The 14,738-nt window shown below is 42.7% G+C and overlaps 1 protein-coding gene across 1 annotated transcript in view; it reads left to right on the forward strand.

Annotated features, from left to right (window-relative positions):
- The window catches only part of LOC146359890 (visual pigment-like receptor peropsin), a 59,696-nt gene extending 49,990 nt beyond the window's left edge, over positions 1-9,706 (forward strand). Inside the window, exons 3-6 of the mRNA XM_084828324.1 lie at positions 531-630; positions 5,522-5,626; positions 6,618-6,841; positions 9,263-9,706. Coding sequence (XP_084684450.1) covers positions 531-630; positions 5,522-5,626; positions 6,618-6,841; positions 9,263-9,706 — 873 coding nt within the window. The remainder of the gene's footprint in view (positions 1-530; positions 631-5,521; positions 5,627-6,617; positions 6,842-9,262) is intronic.
- Positions 9,707-14,738: the final 5,032 nt, after the last annotated feature.

A 14,738-nucleotide genomic window follows, 5' to 3' on the forward strand; every position in this document is an offset into this window, starting at 1 on the left:
TTTGAAATAGTTATGCAGTAGTGATTAAATGAAAAAGGTGTTTCTGCTCATTTAAAAAAAAGATTTTCAAAACATACCATTAAAGGTTTTGGCTATTTTGAATTAGTACTAAAGCACTTTTTATCCTGCCCCATTGATTCTCATTGGTTGAAGTCAATAGCAATTAGGAGTGCTTCGCTCTGGCTGCTTCATGTTCTTTGTCCGTACACAATTTAGAATCTCCTTTTCTTCTTTACTTTTCACTTCAGCAACTTTGGAATTTAGGCGTATGTGTTTAAGCATGTGCTTGCTTGTTCATTTAATGTACACCTCATCCACATGATGCACCCTTGATTTTTCAGATGTCTACATGTTCAGTGATCGTATGGATGATAACTTCCCTTGACATTTGATATTTCACTGATACTTAAAATGCTTCTTGTATGCCCCAAAGAATATGAGATCACCGGAACAATCCGAGTATTTGTTATTGCTGTTGGCATTCTAAAGCTGAGGTGTGGGAACAATTCCTTTGCTATTTGTTTTCTCAGGTGGATGGATTTCTGACACTGCTGTTTGGTCTTGCTAGCATTAATACACTCACAGTGATTAGCGTAACTCGCTACATAAAAGGATGCCGTCCTGATCGAGGTAAGATGGATTGGGCAACACAGATTTCATGGTCTTGTGCTATTAAGGCTTAATTTCCTATCTCATGTGTATTCTTCTCTTACAATAGGCTATACATGAGCTATTGAAAATGTTGTTTATAAGGAACCAGGGATTATTTATTTTCCTAAATAATCTGTTTTAGACACATTGGCATGTAATGATAAACCATGGATTATTGTTAAAGGAATGAATTGCAGTGAGCCTCAGGCTCAGACACTTCCCCTCCCCTCCTCAGGGAAGGCCATGCAGAGGAGATTGGAAGTTTCCATTTTAGAGTAACCACAGTTTGTGTCTAATTTTCTTTGATTTGTGGCCTCTAGAAAATATATAACTAATAATTATCCACTGATAATTTCCATGCATGAGGAAAGAAGCTCTCTTGCCATGAAAGGGATAGAGAGAATTATACTTGATGCATGCTATATGGATTCTCTTCTATGGCCAGTCCCCCTGCCAGGGTTCCCCTTATGACCTTGATCCCCTCAGCAACTCCTTAAGGATCTCTTGCCTCCTTCAGAGTCCCGCCTTCCTTCTTTTATCTTCCTCTTTCCAATAACATGGGGTTTAGGCTGTAGGAAAAGGGTGATTGACACTCTAGACACAGGGTTTAGCCACAACAGTTTACTGGTAAATTAAAGCAAGCAAATCACAACTGAAGGTATTTACAGAACAGAGCTGAGTGATACAAAAGGCATTAGAAAATAAAAGTTGCAAAATATAAGTTCCTTTACCCTAGCTGTACCTAAACTTCTCCAAGCTGCTTCTTCTTGCTTCCTCTTCAGGTTCTGGTTTCCCCAACTCTGATCTTACTGGCTCTCTTGCTCTCTTTATATACCCTCCTCCCCCAAACTGAAAGTACTGCTTCAAACCTGAAGAAATGAAACTTAACTGGGGAAATGAAACTACTCCTCCCAGGGATACCCCCTCCGAACAAAAACTCTAGGCTTCTGATCCTGACCTTTTTCGCTTTTGCCTCTGTAGGTCTCAGACCTTCACACCTCCTTCTGTCCTTTTAGCAGTGAAGGTACAGTCCTCCTGAATACAAAAGAATACATTAGAAATCCTTGAGGGAAACAGTGGAGGATTTGCCTTGAAGAATCTGTGCAAGAGGGTACACACGGGGCATCTCTTGTTGTTGTTCAATCGTTAAGTCGTGTCCGACTCTTCGTGACCCCATGGACCATAGCACGCCAGGCCTTCCTGTCCTCCACTCTCTCCCAGAGTGTGCTCAAGTTCATATTCATTGCATCCGTGATGCTATCTAGCCATCTCATCCTCTGCCGTCCCCTTCTCCTTTTGCCTTCAGTCTTTCCCAGCATCAGGCTCTTTTCCAGAGAGTTTTCTCTTCGCATTAGGTGGCCAAAATATTTGAGCTTCAGCTTCGGTATCTGTCCTTCCAATGAGCAGTCAGGACTCATTGTCTGGCTGATTTGACCACTTTGCAGTCCAGGGGACTCGTAAGAGTCTTCTCCAGCACCACAGTTCGAAAACATCAATTCTTCAGCGCTCAGCCTTCCTTATAGTCCAGCTCTCACAGCCATACATTACAACTGGGAAAACCATAGCTTTGATTAGACGGACCTTTGTCGGCAAGGTGATGTCTCTGCTTCTTACTATGCTGTCTAGGTTTGCCATAGCTTTCCTCCCAAGGAGCAAGTGTTTTTGAATTTCATGGCTACAGTCACCATCTGCAGTGATCTTGGAGCCCAAGAAAATAAAATCTGTCACTGCTTCCATTTCTTCCCCTTCTATATGCCAGGAAGTGATGGGGCCAGATGCCATGATCTTCATTTTTTTAATGTTGAGTTTCAAACCAGCTTTTGCACTCTCCACTTTCACCCTTTCTGCCATTAGGATGGTATCATCCACGTATCTGAGGTTGTTGATAATTCTCCCGGCAATCTTAATTCCGATCTCTGATTCATCCAACCCGGCATTTCTCATGATGTACTCTGCATATAAGTTAAATAAGCAGGGTGACAATATGCAGCCTTGTCGTACTCCTTTCCCAATTTTGAACCAATCGGTTGTTCCATGTCCAGTTCTTACTGTTGCTTCTGGACCCTCGTACAGGTTTCTCAAGAGACAGGTAAGGTGGTCTGGTGCTCCCATCACTTTAAGAATTTGCCACAGTTTGTTGTGATCCACACAATCAAAGGCTTTAGCGTAGTCAATGAAGCAGAAATAGACTTTTTCTGGAATTCTCTTGCTTTCTCCATGATCCAGCGAATGTTGGCGATTTGATCTCTAGTTCCTCTGCCTCTTCAAAACCCAGCTTGTACTTCCGGTAGTTCTCGGTTCACATACTGCTAAAGCCTAGTTTGTAGGATTTTGAGCCTCACCTTGCTGGCATGTGAAATGAGCGCAATTGTACGGTAGTTTGGACACTCTTTGGTGTTGCCCTTCTTTGGAATTGGAATGTAAACTGACCTTTTCCAGTCTTGTGGCCACTGTTGAGTGTTCCAAATTTGTTGGCATATTGAGTGCAGCACTTTAACATCATCATCTTTTAGGATTTTAAATAGCTCAGCTGGAATACTGTCATCTCCGCTAGCTTTGTTGTTAGTAATGCTTCCTAAGGCCCACTTGACTTCACCCTCGAGGATGTCCGGCTCAAGTTCAGTGACCGCACTCTCATGGCTATCAGGGACATTCAGATCTTTCCTGTATAGTTCTGTGTATTCTTTCCACCTCTTCTTAATCTCATCTGCTTCTGTTAGATCTCTGCCTTCTTTGTCCTTTATCATGCCCGTCTTTGCACAAAACGTTCCTTTGAGATCTCTGATTTTCTTGAAGAGATCTCTAGTCTTTCCCATTCTATTGTTTTCTTCGATTTCTTTGCACTGTTCATTTAAGAAGGCCTTCTTGTCTCTCCTTGCTATTCTCTGGAACTCTGCATTCAGTTGGGTATATCTTCCCCTTTCTCCCTTGCTTTTCGCTTCCCTTCTTTCCTCAGCTACTTGTAAAGCCTCATCAGACAGCCACTTTCTTGCATTGCTTTTTCTTTGGGATGGATTGAGTTGCTGCCTGCTGAACAATGTTATGGTCCTCTGTCCATAGTTCCTCAGGCACTCTGTCTATCAGGTCTAATCCCTTTAATCTATTCCTCACCTCCACTGTATATTCATAAGGGATATGAATTAGGTCATACCTGAATAATTAAGTGGTTTTCCCTACGTTCTTCAATTTAAGCTGAAATTTTTCAAGAAGCAGCTCATGATCTGAGCCACAGTCAGCTCCAGGTCTTGTTTTGACTGACTGTATTTCTCCATCTTTGGCTGCACAGGACACAATCAATCTGATTTCGATATTGACCATCTGGTGATGTCCATGTGTAGAGTCGCCTCTTGTGCTGTTGGAAAAGAGTGTTTGCTATGATCAGCGAGTTCTCTTGGCAAAACTATTAGCCTTTGTCCTGCTTCATTTTCTACACCAAGGCCATGCTTGCCTGTTATCCCAGTGATTTCTTGACTTCCTACTTTAGCATTCCAATCCCCTATGATGAAGAGGACATCTATTTTTGGTGTTAGTTCTAGAAGGTGTTGTAGGTCTTCATAGAACCGATCAACCTCAGCTTGTTCGGCATCAGTGGTTGGGGCATAGACTTGAATTACTGTGATGCTGAATGGTTTGCCTTGGATTCGTACTGAGATCATTCTGTTGTTTTTGAGATTGTACCCCAATACTGCTTTTCCCACCCTTTTGTTGACTATGAGTGTTACTCCATTTCTTCTAAGGGATTCTTGCCCACAGTAGTAAATATAATGATCACCTGAATTAAATCCACCCATGCTTGTCCATTTTAGTTTACTGATTCCCAAGATGTCGATGTTCAATCTTGCCATCTCATGTTTGACCACCTCCAGCTTACCTTGATTCATTGATCTGACATTCCAGCTTCCTAAACAATATTGTTCTTTACAGCATCGGATTTTCTTTTCACCACCAGACACATCTCTACACCAGCCTAAAATCCTGCATTTAAAACGAGGCTTTCTGCTTCTGTTCTAAAAGCAGGATCATGATGCTCTTTTTAACCCGCTTCCTTTGTCCCCCCCCTTCTCCCTGTATCTGAGCCTTCCATTATCTTTCACTGATCTCGCTCCTCTTTTTGCTGCTTATCCTCTTTTCACGGAGGGAACTCAAGCGGGACACAACGGGGTAATTTGATTATCTGCAATGTATTTACAAATGGAACAAAGGGCATTTAGTGCAGGAGACGCCCTGGAGGAACATGGCGTCATGTAAAGAGCCCACAAACATCTGTGAAGGAGCAATTTCAATCGCAGGATAAAAGCTCTGTGTGAAGAAAGCCATACTCCAAGAGCAATTCACATCAGCAGCAACGGGAAAATCCACTTCATCCCTGAAGGGGTCATTTGTGGCATGCATTCTCTGACGCCGATTCTCCCATTTGAGTTTCCAGGGTGACTGCATGTGGCACAACCACTTTACAAATAGAGGAAATCATATATGATAATGTAATTATTGTTGTATTCCCTTTTTCTAAAATAAGAGGACAATAATCCTGAAGCCGAATTAACAGGAAATTCTTATTTGTTCGTTCAGCAAAGATTTAAATAGGGTGGGTGGAGAAATTCCTCAGAAGCTTTGTTCAGCATCAGTTTGGAACACACAGTATAGCTATACCAGCAGACCAATAATTCTAATATTTTTGTAGAGTCATTAAAATTTCACCTTTTAAAATATATGCAGCTGACAAGTCTAGTTTTCTAGAAATTATCTATGTGGGTAACTGGATTCCTGGTTCTCCAATTTCTCAATGCAACTTTCTTGATTACAACTGCACGTCTTCATCGTACAATTGTAAAACATGTTAAGTGCCAACTTCTCCTGATATATGTTTCAGGGCATTGTATCAGCAATCGCAGCATCTCTGGGGTCCTTTTTCTTATATGGATAGCAGCTTTCTTCTGGTCAGTAGCTCCAGTCTTGGGATGGGGCAGTTACACAGGTAATGGATTTATCTCTAGGACTGAAGTAGGCATTTGTGGGAAACTGGGGGAAAATTGGGTTGGAGCTAGATTTTGTAATACTTAGAGTAGACCCATTGAAATCAAAGGGATGTAAGTTAGTCATAAGTTCCATTGATTTCAATGCCTACTGTAATATGACTAAATCCGGCTCCAACCCCATTATATATCTGGGTAAATTAAGGGAATGATTATTTTACACTATTTGAAATAAAATTTCATGAAACTAGTGTTATGCCTTGATTTGTTTTCTATATCCAACTGTTCTAGATTTGGGGACCAACATTTCTGAGATTTAGGCTGCAATCCTATACTGATTGATCTGGGATGGGAGTAAGCCCCATTGAACTCAGTGGGACTTACTTCTAAGTAGGCATGTATAAGATTGTTCTGCTAATTAAAAAAATAGTTTTCATAACCCCAAAATAGAATTGTCTGGAGGAGTCACATATCTCCCTGCAAATCCATATGAATTTTGAATTCTGACTTCACACTTTGTATTGCTCAATGGGAGAAATACAAAAGTACTCCAATGGACGATAACCTTTTCAGAGACAACCATAGGAGCACTGTAATATTAGTGTATCTGCACGTGAATACCAATACACCCACTCAGCAAGAACTCTATCTAGAGGAAACCGGCAACTACATTTAACACCTCCACAAAAGTATATGGCTGTTCTGTATATCTAGTATCACCACCTTTGTTATTGGTGTAACCAAGTGAGTTGCCACTTCTATGCTGGAAAGGACAGAAGAGGAGACTGGTCATGGTTCTCACACAGGAGGAAGGCTGAACTACATGAGGATTATAAAAAAAAATTGTTATAATTTTTGGAATTAAGTCATTATGATAATGTTTTCATGTGAAATTCTAAAGAGAAACCTATCTGAATGGATGTTAAAATTAGAAAAGTATACAGTGACTTGCTTTAAGAAGTGAATTATTAACCAAGTTCTTTTGCTTCCTAGATCGCATGTATGGAACATGTGAAATAGACTGGGCAAAAGCCAGCTTCTCCACAATCTACAAGTCTTACATCGTGTCCATCTTCATCTGCTGCTTCTTCCTACCTGTGTCTGTCATGGTTTTCTCGTATGTGTCCATCATCAATACAGTCAAGTCAAGCCATGCATTAAGTGGAGTGGGTGATCCAACTGACAGGCAGAGACGTATGGAACGAAGCGTCACACGGGTCAGTCTGGCCTTTTCTTTAATGTGTATACAAAAACAGGAACAGATCCAGTGCTCTCTGTTACCCTAAAATCCCAATGGGGGATTTTATCTAAATCCCAGTGGCAAAAATACAAACCAGTGGATTAAAAAAAAACATAATAAATGTGATGGATTGAGAAAAGAGATAGAGAGAACAGAGAAAAATAAAGAATAATGAAAATGAGCATGTGATGCAGCAGCGGCACCTTGAAGCACTTATGCTCTGATCAAGGCAGGGACCAGATGGCCCTGGAAGCAGGTTCTGAACAGGTATCCCTAGCTGGATAAGGTGCTGCACACACACAAATGGGTTCCATGCCTGCAGGTACTGTCCTGAACCACCTGCCAAGGCTGGGCATGCAGAGCCCTTTAAAAGAAGGTGAAACCCACCCATCAGCGGTGGGAGGCTGGTAGGTGGGATTTATCAGAGGGAGAGTGGAATGCTAGATTCAGTACCCTTTCATCAAACAGCTGACCAGTGGAATTTCTGCTCTTTAAGAAGGCCTCCATGCATACAGTTCCAGCTGCTCAGTAAACACCCTGTTGAATTAGAGTCTCTGTATTTGAAGCAATGTTGCCAGTTCCTATGCCCAACTTTGTGAAAATAAAAACAAATGTTTTGCAAGCATTGGTCCCAATCGAGCTCTTGTCTTTCAGAACTAGTGGCCACAGGTAGGAATCCATCAGAAAATCCCACCAGCTAGTTCACCTGGATGAGCAAAGTGATGCAGATGAGCCTCCAGCTGTGTATTTGCATCTGCAGAGAAGTCTGACCTTTTCTACATGAGGCATTTATCGTGTGCTCACCATTTTCTACTCACGGTCATTTAGGGTTTCTTTAGACAATGTCGTGACCGTCCAATTTTGCTTCTGTGTCTAGCAAGCACTTCCATCGAGTTTTTTTAGAGCAGGGAAAATGCAGTTTTATTTGTGAAAGTGAAAGAAAACACCTTTTCCACTTGTGTAATTGCGCTATTCCGCTATACCACAGTGCTACCTACAGGTTATGTAGCAGAAAAGCAGAAAGGGAAATGCTCCCCATGCAGTGCTCAGAACTCAATTCTGCAACGAAACCGAAAGTAGGTACAGAGGATTAACAGCTGATTAACAGCTTTATGTTGTAAAGGTCTGGGTCCATGGGTGGATTCCCCTTGCCAGTTTGGGGTTATTATTATTTTTATTGTTCTTGTGCTTTTCTTTTGAATGAAACTCAAAGTCAAATTATTTAAAATTATAATTAAAGCACAATTAAACCTCAAATAAACATCAATAATAATAACAAAACAACAGCAACAAAATCTGTTTCCCCAAGGAGCAGGAAAAAAGACCAAAACACAACCATTAGTAACAGGAGCAGAAACCAGAAGCCACAGCCACCCATCTTTATGGGGGCAGCTACATTTTAACTAGGCTATGTTTTAACTACCCACCTTTATAGGTACAGGCTTTATGGAACAGCTATGTTTTAACTAGGCCTTGGAAGACTAATGCGGATGAGGCTTGCTGGGCATTCCTGGGGTAGGGCATTGCATAATACAGGTGCTGCGACTGATGAGACCCTGTCCCTTCTGCCTATACATCAAACTACAGTCAACAGGGCAACATGGAGCTGGGCCTCAGAAAGGGAACAGTGTGCATGGGAGGGAACATATGGGAGAAGGCAGGCAGTCCTTAACATACCCAAGTCCAAGGCTCTTTGCAGACCAACACATCTGAAGGGCACCAGGTTGGGTCGGCTGCTTTAGGGTAGTAAATGTAAGGGACAGCATCTTAAATTGGGCCTGGAAACAAATAGGTAGGTAATGCAGATTAAGAAGAACTGGAGTGGTGTGCCACTCTTAGTGGCAGCAATTTGGCCCAGCTGACATTTTGGGAACCTTTTAATACATGTAGAGAGTGTTACAGTAGTCCAGCCTACAAGGCCATGCCAGTCTCCAAGGAAAGGGCACCGCCGGCATTTCAGTTTAAGCTGCAAAAAGCACTCCTAGATACGGACACTATCAGCATCCGGCATCTGCTCCAGGCCAAGTATCTACCATCCCTGAAAGTGGACTATACCAAGTGCAGATGCCACAGCCACTGCCCCTCACCACACACCACCATACTGCTGGGTTGGCAACTGAGCTGCCAACTGATGGTCTCAAGGAGCTGGATTTTGCCCTGGAGCCTCTGGTTGCTGCTTCTAATATAAAACATTGGTAACGCTCAATTAATCTAAAAAGATAAGCTAGCAGAGACAAAGAATGTGTAGAGATTGAAATACATCATTTATTGTGTCAGTAACAGAGTTGGAAATATCATCCAGGTGTCTCACGTTTCCAGGACCTGGTTCTTTTCTGTAACCTCTTGGGCAAGGAAATGGCAACCAGCATGCCTCATTCTTTTGTTTTCTCTCACCTAGGTCTCCATAGTAATTTGCACAGTCTTTATCATGGCCTGGTCCCCATACGCGGTCATCTCTATGTGGTCTGCCTGTGGCTACTCTGTGCCCAATTTAACCAGCATCCTTGCCAGCCTTTTTGCCAAGTCTGCCAGCTTCTACAACCCCATCATCTACTTTGGAATGAGCTCCAAATTCCGGAAGGACATTTTCATCTTGCTCCACTGTGCCAAAGAGATCAAGGACCCTGTGAAGCTCAAACGGTTCAAGAACCTCAAACAGAAACAGGAAAATTCACCTTCTCAGAGAGAAGAGAAATACACAGCAGATGTTCAGCCTGCTCTAAGTCCTGATTCTGGGGTGGGGAGTCGTTCCAACACCCCTCCCCCTGTGAACCGGGAAGTGTATTTTGGTGCTTTTGATGCCCTGTCCACCAATTCCAACATTGAATGTGACAGGCTGTGAGCGCGATGGCTGGTCACAATGGACAGCCGGTGAATGCAGCCATTAGAAGACTCCTTCGCCATTGCCCTCCACCTCTGCATATCTAGTATATCCTTGCCCAACCAGATACCCTACAGATCTTTTGGACTACAACTCCTAGGATTCCTGACCACTGGCTACACTGGCTGGGGCTGATGGGAAGTGAAGCCCAAAATATTGGGGCAGCATCTGGCGGGGGAAGTCTGTTCTAGCATTAATACGACTTGGAATGACGCAAGAAACATAAAACCAGCACTGAAATCCTGTGCAATATATTTAGGAGGGTTATAAAATTGCTGCATAGCTGTCTAAATATAAAAGGAAGGCAGCACATCCAGCAGGAGTGGGGATTTGTTTCCCCTCTACAGCTGCACGACTGCTAGTGAAAGGCGTTTTTGTAGAAAATCCATCCACTGGCATGTGAAAACAAAAAACTCACTAATATTTCCCCCACCTAATTAATATAATTTGGAAGTTACATATTTTTCTGCCGTTTTATTCCTCGCTCAGAATCCCAGCTTTATCCAGTTTGTTCCCCCCGCTCTCACAACAGTGCATTTACTCAGGGAGAAGCAGGAAAGGCGAGCTTTTGCCAATAGCACTGTTCCACATTCAGCCACCAGAGGGTGGACAATAGTTAATGTGCTCCCTATGGGAGACTAAACAGTTCACATCCTCAGTGCTGTCAGAGCTGTCATGAGAACCAGAACCCTGCTGTCAATCCAGAGGCCACAGCCTGGCCACTGGAGCCATAATCTTGGCTCCTTAATCATAGCTGAAAGTGGTACGGATTACACCCTGAGGTAGTCTGCACATTCTAGGTAACATTGCTGTCCCTGTGTGCTTTTTACTGCAACAGAAACACCTATTACTGCTGATACTGGCTGGCTGACACAGTTTACTATTATAAAAGCAGCTCTAGTCTGAAGTGAGAAGTCGAAATGACACCTTCCTTTTCCCTGGTAATTTTTCATAGATAGCAAAGAGAGATGGCAGGTAGAGGCAAGAAAATGGCACCCTTCTGCCCTGCCTGGTGGAACAGTTTCATGGCAAAGCCAGACCTGGCTGGGATTTGTGGTGGAAAGACTTTTTAAACTATCTTTTGACAAGCAGGACAAGACCACAGTATTCATATACGAGAGGATTTATATTGTTCACCTGTCCAACCAAATCAGGAATGTTGAGCCCATCCCACCCAGCAAAACTGTAATAGTCATACCTTTAAACAAACAGAAATTTTACATTTTATATACCCACAAAGTTTATATACCCACAAAGAGTTGTTAAAACTAGATCTACTGTAGTTAACAGCAAGTCTGGAGTACCCAGTTTCTTTGAGCCAGAGATTCTCTATGGCCTACACCCAAGGAGTTTATTTGCCCTTCTATCTGAGATCCTTTAAAATGCCTCAAGTGGTATATTGGTAAATTTTGAAGTGCAGGCACTCATCCTGACAGCCACCATAGCCATGAGCCCAAGGAGAAATCAAAATTTCAGTAAGCATTTTCAACATGGATGTGAACAACTGCCCCTATTAAGTTTCTCATACTAAGTGTATACATCTGATAAAGACCTGTGTTCCAAAATACTCTTTGTGTGTATGCATGTGTCCAAGGAACAGTATTTGTACATTTGACCATTAAATGACAGGAGGAAAGACACTCACATTTTGAAACCTGTGGAATTTTACGCTCTCCAACGGAAGAGGGGGCAGGGGAAAGCATAATGTGTTTTTGCAAAAACTACATTTTTCTATTTGTGTTCCTTGGGATGGTTACAAAAAAGCCCACCTTCCTTTCCTTCCTCAGTATATTTGTTTTGAGATTATCATCTCTAATTTCAATTTAAAAACAAATAAACTTTATAAGCAATAAGAAAGAGAACTATTGATTTCTTTCATGGCCATAGACGAACTGAAGGCATATTCATTTTTAGGAGAAAATGGGGAATTTGGGGGAGACTTAATTACCATAACTAATGAAAAGCTAATAGATAGCATGTTTCTTCCTGTTGGAGCTGTGATCATTTCAGAAGCAAATTGAACCAATAGTGCCAACAGCCAAATCGTTTCCTTTAATTGGAACCTGATGTCAGCGGGGAGGACATAGAATGGTGAATACAAGCTGTTGCTAGCTGTTTCTTCACTGATCTTCTACACATAATACCTTATGTAATATTTCTACAACGATGGTCCTCGTAGCTGTCCACCTGTTAATCTATCACAGTCATGAGTCATGGGAACCTTCTCTCCCCAGGCCTCACTCCCTTGCCCCAGATGCCCCTTTTTCCACTGCTGAGCTGTAATCTTTGAGATCAGTGCTGGCTCCAGGTTTGGGAGGGTCCTTGGACAAGACACCATCAGTGGGGCCCCTTTCACGGTCAGTCATACCTTTAACATGATGTTAAACAGACAGAAATTTTACATTTTATATACCCACAAAGTTTATATACGCACAAAGAGTTGCTAAAACTAGTTCTACTGTAGTTAACAGCAAGTCTGGAGTACCCATTTTCTCTGAGCCAGATATTCTCTATGGTCTACACCCAAGGAGTTTATTTGCCCTTCTATCTGAGATCCTTTAAAATGCCAGAGATCAAACCTAAAACCTCAAGTCCCATGCGCAGTGGTATATTGGTAAATTTTGAAGTGCAGGCACTCATCCTGACAGCCATGAGCCCAAGGAGAAATCAAAATTTCAGTAAGCATTTTCAACATGGATGTGAACAACAATTTCAACCTTTTAGAACAGTAAAATATGTGCAGCCAGAAAACCACCAAACAATAAGTGATTGGGGGGATGGGATGTAGCCATCTGGGAAACCCCAGGTGTGGCAGATTTGGTTCACGGACCTGAGGTTTGACAACCCTGATTTAACTGCAAGAATCACTTGGTGGTGATTTGGGATCAGAACTCAAGTGTCTGTGTAACACTTTTCTTCAGGGTCTCTAAAGGGACTCAAAGCAAAGGCCTTGTACAAGGATAATTAACATATATAATTTTAATTTCTTAATTAAAAGCAATATTAATGCACATGTAATAATTTCACATGCCTAACAAATCATTTATCACCAATAGAACAGAGCACAGCCCTCCCAAAGTTCCATCTCTCAGCTTGAGTCCACAACAAAAACATAAATAAAACTTCTCTCTGAATCTTGATTTTTCTGCTGTCCGAAGAATAGAATCATAGAATAGTAGGGTTGGAAGGGGCCTACAAGGCCATCGAGTCCAACCCACTGCTCAATGCAGGAATCCAAGTCAGAGCATCCCTGACAGATGGCTGTCCAGCCTCGTCTTGAACGCCTCCAGTGTGGGAGAGTCCACCACCTCCCTAGGTAATTGGCTCCATTGTCATATTGCTCTAACAGTCAGGATGTTTTTCCTGATGTTCAGCTGGAATCTGGCTTCCTGTAACTTGAGCCCATTATTCCGTGTCCTGCACTCTGGGATGATCAAGAAGAGATCATGGCCTTCCTCTCTGTGACAACCTTTCAAGGACTTGAAGAGCGCTATCATATCTCCCCTCAGTCTTCTCTTCTCAAGGCTAAACATGCCCAGTTCTTTCAGTCTCTCTTCATAGGGCTTTGTTTCCAGTCCCCTGATCATCTTTGTTGCCCTCCTCTGAACCCTCTCCAGCTTGTCTGCATCCTTCTGAAAGTGCGGTACCCAGAACTGGACACAGTACTCCAGATGAGGCCTAACCAGTGCTGAGTAGAAGGGGACTAGTACTTCCTGGGATTTGGAAGCTATGCTTCTATTAATGCAGCCCAAAATAGCTTTTGCCTTTTTTGCAGCCACATCACATTGTTGGCTCATATTCAGCTTGTGATCGACAACAATTCCAAGATCCTTCTCGCTTGTAGTGTTGTTGAGCCACGTATCCCCCATCTTGTAACTGTGCATTTGGTTTCTTTTTCCTAGGTGCAGAACTTGGCATTTCTCCCTATTAAATGTCATTCTGTTGTTTTCTGCTCAGTGCTCCAGTCTATCAAGATCACTTTGAATTTTGTTTCTTTCTTCCAAGGTACTAGCTATCCTGTCCAATTTTGTGTCATCTGCAAATTTGATCAGCATTCCCTGCACCTCCTCCTCCAAGTCATTAATACAAATGTTGAAGAGCACTGGGCCCAGGACTGAACCCCACTCGTTACTTCTCCCAAGTTTGAGAAGGTCCCATTGGTAAGCACTCTTTGAGTCCGATTCTGTAGCCAACTGTGGATCCACCGGATCATTGTTTCATCTAGCCCACTTTGAGCTAGTTTGCTCATCAGGATATCATGGGGCACTTTGTCGAAAGCTTTGCTGAAGTCGAGGTATATGATGTCTACAGCATTCCCACGGTCTACAAGGGAGGTGACTTGATCAAAAAATGAGATCAGATTTGTCTGGCAGGACTTGTTTTTGACAAATTCATGTTGGCTTCGAGTAATCACTGCATTGTTTTCAAGGTGCTTCTGTTAGAAAAAAAAGGAGACTCCATAACCATTGGCATCTCAAGTTACGTAAGAGCCCGAGTGGCGGGAAAATATAGGCGGAGCAAAAAGGGAATCATACTGACGCACTCATGACTAACGGCTTGGTAAGCTGATAGTGACTGTTTATTGGATATTAACTTAGTGAGCCGATGTACTAACTGTTTCATTGGTTACTGGTAAGAACAACAGAAGCGATATGATATAAAGGGCTTTTGCACACGTGTCTCGGGGTCCAGACTGCTCTGCACCCGTTTTGCAAAACGTTCAATAAAATAGTGTTGGATCCACTGCTGCCTGCCTGGCATTCTTTTCTTCTAAACCGAAAGCAAGGACTTTTTATCTAACAATTTGGTGCCGTGACTCGGATCCTGCTTCGGGGCGTGTCCCCTTCGCGCTGAGCCGAGGGGCCGCGGAGGAGAAGTGGCCACAGGCGGTTGTTTTATACTGCCTTCTCCTCACGACGGTGGCGGCAGAAGCGCCTGGGGACCAACGCCAGAGGAAGATGTGATCACTCCTTTTAGGCACCGGCAGTGGATC

This window comes from Heloderma suspectum, chromosome 1, assembly GCF_057233095.1.
Source record: "Heloderma suspectum isolate Gila_16-S chromosome 1, 16-S_ref, whole genome shotgun sequence".
NCBI classification, from domain to species: domain Eukaryota; kingdom Metazoa; phylum Chordata; class Lepidosauria; order Squamata; family Helodermatidae; genus Heloderma; species Heloderma suspectum.